The 9,615-nt window shown below is 35.1% G+C and overlaps 1 protein-coding gene and 1 pseudogene across 2 annotated transcripts in view; one reads left to right on the forward strand and one right to left on the reverse strand.

Annotated features, from left to right (window-relative positions):
* The window catches only part of Vps13a (vacuolar protein sorting 13 homolog A), a 221,262-nt gene that overhangs the window by 91,644 nt on the left and 120,003 nt on the right, over positions 1 to 9,615 (reverse strand). For both annotated transcript variants that reach the window (XM_005352017.3, XM_026781029.1), the window contains exons 36-42: positions 9,324 to 9,448; positions 8,504 to 8,673; positions 7,856 to 8,070; positions 6,591 to 6,823; positions 4,439 to 4,531; positions 3,389 to 3,745; positions 1,461 to 1,562 (exon numbers count right to left, since the gene is read on the reverse strand). In XM_005352017.3, coding sequence (XP_005352074.1) covers positions 1,461 to 1,562; positions 3,389 to 3,745; positions 4,439 to 4,531; positions 6,591 to 6,823; positions 7,856 to 8,070; positions 8,504 to 8,673; positions 9,324 to 9,448 — 1,295 coding nt within the window. The remainder of the gene's footprint in view (positions 1 to 1,460; positions 1,563 to 3,388; positions 3,746 to 4,438; positions 4,532 to 6,590; positions 6,824 to 7,855; positions 8,071 to 8,503; positions 8,674 to 9,323; positions 9,449 to 9,615) is intronic.
* The window catches only part of LOC102000607, a 2,750-nt pseudogene continuing 2,671 nt past the window's right edge, over positions 9,537 to 9,615 (forward strand).

Consider the following 9,615-nt stretch of genomic DNA (forward strand, 5'->3'; position numbering starts at 1 on the left):
AATAAAAAAAAGAATTAAAAAAAAGAAAGAAAAATTTTGAAAATTACTAAGTATATATGGAATCTACAGGTAAATCAAACACATGCCCTTCACAACAAATTAGTCCAGAAGAGTAGTATAGTGTACTGGTCATGTTAGCAGATGAGAACTAGGCACTAACATAGTCAGATGGAAGTGGCAGAACAATGCTGGGAAGCAGGAATTTGTGTACTATATACTTCTTTCCAGAATTCAGCAACTCACTGCCCATGTACAGCCTAATCTAAAAACTAACAATAAAATTAGTTAATAAAAATCTGTCATCTAATATATCCTAAATAGTTAATTAAATCATTTAAATATAATAGGGTAGACTTGCCAAGTTAGTCATATATTTGTTATTTTATCCTACCTTTTTCCCCCCCTTGGTTTTTCAAGGCAAAGATTTTGTATAGTTCTGGCTGTCTTTGAAATCGTTCTGTAGACCAGGATGGCTTGAACTCAGAGATATTTTATCTTATTTTAGGGCCCTGAAAATTTGTCTACAGGTCTACAAGTAGGAGCCCACCATTAGGTAAGAAGTATGCATTAATTTAGATAAAACCATGCCTCACAAGCACAATTTCCCCTATTTAAAGGCACTGGTTCTCAGGATTACATAAATTCACAATATATTTTAAGCAAATAAACACACAATCTTCAGTAGATTATATAGAGAAGATGAAATAGAGAGGAAGAAAGCAGGGGATTGGGAGTGAAGGGGGAAGTAGGAAGGTATGAACAAGAGGAGGGAGGGAGTAAGAAATGGAAGGAAGGAAGGAAGGAAGGAAGGAAGGAAGGAAGGAAGGAAGGAAGGAAGGAAGGAAGGAAGGAAGTCCATTCACAGAACAAAAGAACACATGGGACTGACCATAACCTAAAAGAACATTGCCGCAGTCTAAGGTCACAGTTAAGAATGGGATCTCTGATGATCAGTCTGCAGGTCACAATTTTTACTTTCACTATAGGGAAGTCTATTACATTTCTGGTATTATATGGGCTGGAGCCATGGCTCAGTGGTTAAGAGCACTTGCTATCTTGCAGAGGACCTGAATCTGACTCCCAGCACCCACAGGGTAGTTCACAATGGCTTGTGACACCAGTACCAAGGGATCTGATGTCCTCTTCTAGCCGCTGTGGACACCAAGCAGGCATACGGTGCACAGACATACATGCAGGCAAAACAATCACACATGTATTAACAACAATTAAGTTAAAGTGTATAGTGTGATATGGAGATCTTCAAAAACTTTGGAAAGCTTTTACTTCTAAACTCTTTTTCAGACTTCAAATATACTCAGATTGAGGATATTAATAATTAAGCTTTATATATATAAACACACAATATACATATACAGAAGCAGAAAATATATGGAAAAACTATACATCAATTAATTTATAAGCCCAAAACTACTTTAAGAAAATAACACACACATATATACCTTGATTCCAAGATTCCACGGTCTAAAATCATCAGTCTGATCAATTTCTAAGGGTTCCAGTAAAGGTTCCCAGACACCAAACATTTCGTTATAGTAGTGAACCTAGTAAGAGAAATTTTCATTTTTAAAGAAAGCATTCTACTATCTAAAATGACTTTTTAAAAAAGATTTATTTATTATGTATACAACATTCTGCCTCCATGTATGCCCGCACGCCAGAAGAGGGCGCCAAATCTCATTACAGATTGTTGTGAGCAACCACATGGTTGCTGGGAATTGAACTCAGGAACTTGTAAGGGCAGCCAGTGCTCTTAACCACTGATCCATCTCTCCAGCCCCCTAAAATGACTTTTTAAATGATACTTCTTACCACCATTCATTTTGGCTGTGCTATTTCTTCCACATAGTAATAGAATAGTAGTTTTCTATTCTACATGTCAATAGTTTTCTATATATACTCCTTACATACTTTCTTCATCTGACTTAAAGACCAAATTCTACCTTCACATTTTAGTACCACTCCTTTGACATTTAATTTTTTACACGTGTGTACACATATTTCAATGAGAGAATACTTGTTCTTTCCCTTTTCACCATGTGGTGAACTAACCTCCAATGAGCCGTCCTGCAAACTCTACAACCCGTTCTAATGCACTTTTCCTTGGTCTCTCTCCTGGGCCAGCAGCAAATCCTGCATTCATCTATCACAAATTACTAACACTTGAAAACTTGCCAGTCTAGCACCACCGACTAGTGTGCTGGTGGTGACATGGCCAGCTTTCCTACCATCCACACAGCTTCAGGATTTGAATGCCTGTGCCTGTCGAATAGCCCAGATAAAGTCCTCTACAAAATACATAATTTGAAAATCTGCAGTGTAGTACTAATGCATTACAACTGTGTCAGTACATAATTCTGTATTATTTCATATAAAAATAGAAGCTTTTAAATTTTCAGCTTCACTTTTAAAATGTAGACTACCAGATTGCTTTTGAAAATTATGAAATACAATAATTTTAAGAATTATTGGAGATGATTATATATAATTTTTGTTTCTGAAGCGCTGGCATTAAAATTAATACTAACACAAATTAGGTATGCGTCCAACTAATCTATATTCCCAGCCTCTTTCTTAAATTAATTTTATCTTAAATATCCATGGAAATAGTTTTATAAATTCTGAGGTAAAACATATTTACTCTGATTCTTTTTTTCTCTTTAAAAATTTGGGGAGGGTTTGGGATTAGAGTCCAATGTCTCACACATGCTAAGCAACCACTCTACACTTCAAGTACATCCTCAGTAGAGACACTTTAAAAACTCAAAGACCTTACCCAGTATTCATAAATTTAATCTATCCTTTCAAAGAAAAAATATAACTCAATCTTAGTTCTTAAATTTTTTTTTGTTTTTTCTTAAGACAGGGTTTCAAAAATCAGAATTTTTAATCAAGACAACTATCTATTGATAAATCACTTTCAAAAAGATTTTATTTTTATTTATATGTATGTATGTGTGTTTGTGTGAATGTCTGCCATGTGGGTCCCTGTGTACAAAGAGGACCCCAGAGCTGTAGGGGCAGAGCTGTAGACAGTTGTGAGCCGCCTGATCTGGACTCTGGGAACCAGATTGTGAGTCTTTGGAAAAGCAAGACTCTCTAGCTGCTGGGCTGTCTCTCTAGATCCTAATGCACCACCTTTGAAGCTCAGAAAAATCAGCTGAAATATAAAATATGGATATGTAATTTGAAATTTAAAGTAATAAATATATATAAGCAACCACTGAAAGGCATAAATGTGTAAGCTTTCTTCTAATAGGTTTAAAGTCAGTATCATTATTTACAATAAATTCAACTTAAAAGTGACATAAGATCCCAGAATATTCTATGTGAAGCATCATAAAACCTGAAAAATTATATACACACTTACTTCCAGCTCAAGCTGACAGTGGAGATTTATTAAAGTACTCCAGTTTTTGCTTTCCCCCAAAAAGCGTGACTTTGCCAACAGCATCGGCACTGTTCTATGACCAATTCCAGCTTCGAGAACTATAAAAATAGAATCAATATTCAAGTTCAGTGTCTCTCCTCCTGGAATCAATTCATTTGATGGAACTACTTTTTCTGTTTCATTGGATTCTTCAAGAAACCACATTTTCAGATTCTTAGTATCCTGCTTGTCCCATAAATGTGCTATGGAAGAGGTGTTTTCTTCTGGGATGGTTTCCTTAGTTGTATAAAGTGCTGAAGTAATAGTTATTATGGTATTTATGATAACTGGTGAAACCTAAATGGAGAAAACAATTTAAAAATTGATTACATACATTTGCTGAATGAACATGGAGAATTAAGACTAAACACTGAAAGGCACTACTGCATAATAGATATAATTTTCTACAACAAAAATGTTTAGATACGTTTGTTAAAATATTTGTAAATCTTGTTACTATTACACCAACTAGATATGATAATTATATGTATACTAGATATCAACTATAATAGTCAAAATAAAGTATTTATCATAAAATTTACAATAATATTTTATAAAATTAATATATATACTTCCAAAAATATATGTACACATTTTGTTAATCAGGGTCTATCCTGGGCCCTGTGACTGCTACACAATAAGATCAGTCCTTTTTCTGATGGTGATGGCGATGGTTAGACAGAGTCTAAATTGTCCAGGCTGGCTTAAACCTCAGTGCTCTGTACTTCAGGCAGGACTGGAACTTATGATTCTTATATTTTGGACTCTTGAGCAGCTAAGACAGACATACCACCAAATCAATTTTAAGTGTTTATGTTTTTTGTTTGTTTGTTTATTTCTCAAGACAGGTTTCTCTGAAGTTTTGGAGCCTGTCCTGGAAACTAGCTCACATAGGCCAGGGTGGCCTTGAACTCAGAGATCTGCTTGTCTCTGCTGGGCTTGAAGGCACACTCCACCACCGCCCAGCTAAGTGTTTATGTTTTAACTTACCTTTAGTGTAAGAGATTTTACTGATATGTCAATTATTTGTGGATCTGTTCCTATCTGAGTAGCCTGATAGAACAAGTCACAAGGCTGTAAAACCTATAAGATAAAAATTATTATTAAATCAACACAGTATTGTTATAAAAATAAAGTATAAGCAAAAATACTAGCATAATACTAATATTAAAATGCAAATGAAGCATTCATCTCCCATACCCCAATTCTGATATTTATTTAAATTAGTCTATGAACTTCACAACAAGCTCCTGAGGTCTGCAGGAATGGTAAGCAAAATATTTACAAATGTTGGGCGTGAGTACACAAGCTCGTCATACATCCATCACTGAGAATCTTCAGCATTTTTATCTCATTAGACTACTGGCACACACTAATGACAAGGAGGTTTTGCAACGGATGACAGCAACCTATCAGACGGATCCAATGATCAGTGCATTATATCAATGCTATTACTTTAATTCTCAAAGTTACTGTAGTAACACTGATAAGAGCATCTTATTGGTCATTTACTCTGGCCTAGAAGAAACTATTCTATAAGCAGGTCTAGGGAGAGACTGGGGTGATAAGGAACTGAAGCCTCCTACCAACAGCTAAGCAAATGAGTTCAGAGGAAGATCCTCTGGTCCCAGTGACATTTCAGAACTATACCCAACGTGACAGTCTTTACTGTAATTGCAAGAGAGATAATACACTTGGATTACTCATTTACACATATCCTAGGTCCATGACCCTAGGCATTTTCAAGCTATACTCCCCTAAGCCAAATGCAGAATTTTCCCTATATGTATTTTGTAAGGGTTAAGTCCTATCAGCTAAATAGCACATCATCCTCATTGTATTTCACTGGTCTTGTTGGTAAGAATAAGTACACTTAATTCCTTCTGAAAGTTCACTAGGTGAATGTAGAGCTTTATCTGACATGTTTAGGGAACATTGGTAAGAACATTCAAAACCCCAAGGAGCAACATGGACGATGTTCTCAAAATGTATATAAAGTTTGTGAATGAAAATTCCAGAAAATGAATTGTATGTGCAGAGTCTGATGATTTGATTAGAATTTCAGTATTGTGAAGGGACTGGAATGTTGCAGTCCAAAGTGCAATTACCTCATCTTGGGCTAGTTCTAGACCTCCAGAACTCTATGCCCACCTCTGTGTTTAAACTAACATTCTATAAATAATAATAATAATAATAATAATAAAACCTTTTCGTTGTAGAAAACCACTGGCTTCCACCCACTACTCTGTTATGGACCTTCTACCTATGTGCAGTCCTACATGAGAGTATAACTCCTAGTCCTTCAAAGTCATACAGGTCATACATGTCAAAAGGGCAAGGTGAGTGGAAGATTGTGTCATAACCTAAAGAGAAGTGAATATGGACTTCATTTTCTGTTTTCTCTATTTTCTTAGTGATGACAAAGAACTATAAAAACAGTCGATTTTAGATCATAATCATTAATAAATATTGACTTAAAATTAACTGGGTATGGTAGTACATTTAGTGATTCCAGCACTCAGGAAGCTAAAGCAGGAAACCTATGAGATCATGACCAGCCTGGGCTATGTGATAAGATCCTCCTAAAGTTAAGTTTCTATTTTTAGTTAATTCTAAGAGGAATATTTATACTTTCATTCTTCCTTTAGCAGCCTCAACATTTTGTGATTGTATTTCAGATTACTGAGAATCTTTAAAGACAAAAAGAATAAAATTCACAGACTGGAGAAACAGGTCAGTGTAAAAGTATGTGCCTAGTACTTGAATTTCATTTCCAATCCTGGAAAACCAAGTAATTTATTAAAGAGTAAAATTCAAGTATTAAGTATGTAAAAGTAAAGAGCTGAAACATGAATTAAGTTATAAGTAAAATAACATCATTGAGGGAAAAAATCCACCCCCAAATTAAAATAATAAAACTGAAACACAATTTTAAAAATAAGGAAGTAATAGGTTTAACTTAAAGGTCAAACAGCATTTTCACACTGATGTAGTTAGAACAGCAACAGCACTCTAACTTCTGTCCTCCATTAGAAAGAAAGTTACTGTTGTCATGAACAAGACTGGGAAGAAGGCAGTTACTTCCCGAAGAAGTTACAGTAACCCCCAAATAACTTGCAATTGAATTAGACAATGAACTCACAGTGGTAATTTTGCCCTTTCTCTTGGCTGGAAGAAATGGGCATGCTCTGACTTGGAGATCTTTAATGGCAGCAGTTACTGTATTGCTTTCAGGGTCACCTTTACAGCAAATTTCACACTGTGTTGTAATGACTAACGCAGGAGCATCATTCCTTGTCATGTCAGCCACAAAGACAATCTCAGGGTTTTTTATTAGAATATTTATTTCCCACTTCCCTAAATCCTGTGCAGGTTCTAAAACAGAAACAAACGTATACATATGAATTACACATATCACTTATGAAGAGTTAAGAGGAATAGCTAGTTACACAACTCAAAGTGAAATATTAAAAAACATTATGTATTTCTTTTGAGATAGGCAATACCCCCCACACACACACCGCAGAGACGGAAATAGAACTAGCTTTGTATATGCTATGCACATGCTCTGCCATCAAATCTCCATTTACTTACGGAAATATGAATCAAACTATGGGCAAAGTCTCTACTGTTTAATGGTAGAACTGGATCTAAATCGATTTTGAATTCTCAACACTCTTTCAACTATATCATATTGAATATGTAAAAGAAAACAGAAAAATTTTATGCTAAAACCTAGAAGGGAATATAAAAGTTAATGAGTACTTTAAATTCAAACACCATATTTAACTTAAAGAACAACACTTGATTCATTACTTCTCTTGCTTGTTACTGACTGCAGAGAACAACTACTTGCAAATCTCATACTCAGACCTTCAAACACCGAAGGCAGGCAGAGTGGCACAGACTGCTCATCCCAGCAGTGAGGAGAAGAGAGGCAGGAGGATTAGTAGTCCTCAGCTTCAGAAGTAAGTTTGTGTTGAACAGTAAAGTTTGCTTCAAAACTAAGTTTAAGGACAGCAAAAACCACATGAGACCCTTTAACGAAATACGAATTCAAAACACTACAAACTGCAGCCAGGCGGTGGTGGTACAATCCTTTAATCCTAGCACTCTAGTAGCTGAGCCACCTGAATCTCTGAGTTTGAGGCCAGCCTGGTCTCTAGAGAGAGAGAGAGAGAGTTCCAGGACAGCCAAGGCCACACAGAGAAATCCTGTCTCAGCAAACAAAACAAACAAAAACCCAAAAAGTTATAATTCACTTATTTTATTATTAATTTTTATTTATTATTTACATACATATAGACTTTTAATTTATTAATGTGTTTACTCTAAACATTGAGAAGACTAATTGAGTTAACTATAGCTGCAGTAATAAGACATTAATATTTTTATGTGGTAACTAACCTTCTTTAGCAGTCCATGCTTGGACACTGGTTTCTAAAGCCGTACTAGTCATGTAGGCATCAAAAAAAACATGTGCAACAGTCATTAGAAACTCCACACTTGCACAAACATACATCTCTTGCACAACTGCGTCAGTCACAAAAGCATCTCTGATTCTTCTATACTTTACATCCACCATGTCCTTTTTGTCAAACCCAAGTGTCAGTCCTATCATTCTGAAAATCAAAGACAATTTCGCATGTATGCGTAATTAAAAATAACCAAACATACCAATAAAACTTAAAGACCTGTCTATTCTTTTACTGACAGCAAACAAATATTCTGTGAGCATGTCTTTTGAAGAATAATAAACTTATAAAACTTCAGGTATATAACTTTTCACAATGAGGGAAAAATCTATTTGAGAAATTATAAGAGTTCTGTATATCAGTTTATATTTTCTTCTTGATTTCATACATTTCCCATCTAACTACACTAGTTAGTTCTATATATTCAATAAACTCACCAACATTTCAAACATGAACAAATACCATGATGTACTGAAGTTCTCTAGACCACTTATGAATACACATAAAGGTAATTTTGAGTGTAAGTTCTATAAAAACGAAGAATCTTTCCTCAATAGCTCAAAATTGTGATAATACATACCTAGGTGTGGCTTTTATGACATGAGGCCTTTTATCATCTAAAATACAGTTTTTTAATGAGAATGAACAGAATGTAGAGCCATCTGTATACAGTTTCAAACTACTTATAATATTCTCCAATTTAAATTCAGCAAGTTTCAGGGAAGGATCCCGAACATCTGTAAAGAAGGCCTGTGAAAAAGAAATCCACATCAAAACTACACAGAAACACAGGATTAACGTATACTTTGGGCTATAACTATCTACAAGTCATGACATTGGCTTTTATGAAATATCAGATCCATTATTTTCTCTTGTTAACTTTTATGTATTTATTTTTTTGGTTGCTGAGGGAGGGCCACCTGCATAGCCTTGGCTGTCCTGTAACTTCCTTTACGGTTCATGCTACCCTTCAACTCTCACAGGCCTGCTTGCTTCTCCCTCCAAGAGCTGAGATTAAAGTGTGTGCCACCATACCCGGCCCTTCTCTTTTTATTTTCTGGATGCTAAACTAACCCTGTGTATGGTCTTCTGTATGCTAAGCAAACTTTATTATTCAACATTGTAAGCTCCAAATTCTCAATTTTCAAAAAGCTATCTAAAGAAAAGGTCAAAAAAATATGTACTACTTTCAAATTGTTTTTCATATTTTTTTGCTTTATGAAACATGTCACTTAAAAATGAAAATGAAATAATTACTGAAAATACCAACCGTTTTTCAAAAGAACATACACTATAAAATATATACAAAATATTAAAACTATTATTTAATAAATAGTGATATATGCTTTGTTTACATAATTTCTTTTAAATCTAGACATAGTTTTTCTTCTTCAGTGTACCTGTTCAGGCCCTGGACTGTAAAGTGCCATGGTGAGGTAATCAGTCCTGAAACTAACGTTCAGAGTAGTGTTAACCTGAGAGGCCTGGGGGTGGACCTCCACCACAGCAGCTGTCACCATGGTACCTGGCACAGAATGAAAAACGATTAGAAGAGCAGATAACTGAAGCACACATGAGATACACCAAATTACTAATTACATGAGTGCAGTAAAATGATATTCAAGAAAGTTCAAAGGTTTAGAAAATTCAACATGGAAGTCTAGATTAACATTCTTTCTTCAGAGGCAGGTG

The sequence above is a fragment of the Microtus ochrogaster genome, chromosome 8, assembly GCF_000317375.1.
Source record: "Microtus ochrogaster isolate Prairie Vole_2 chromosome 8, MicOch1.0, whole genome shotgun sequence".
In the NCBI taxonomy this organism is placed as follows: Eukaryota; Metazoa; Chordata; class Mammalia; order Rodentia; family Cricetidae; genus Microtus; species Microtus ochrogaster.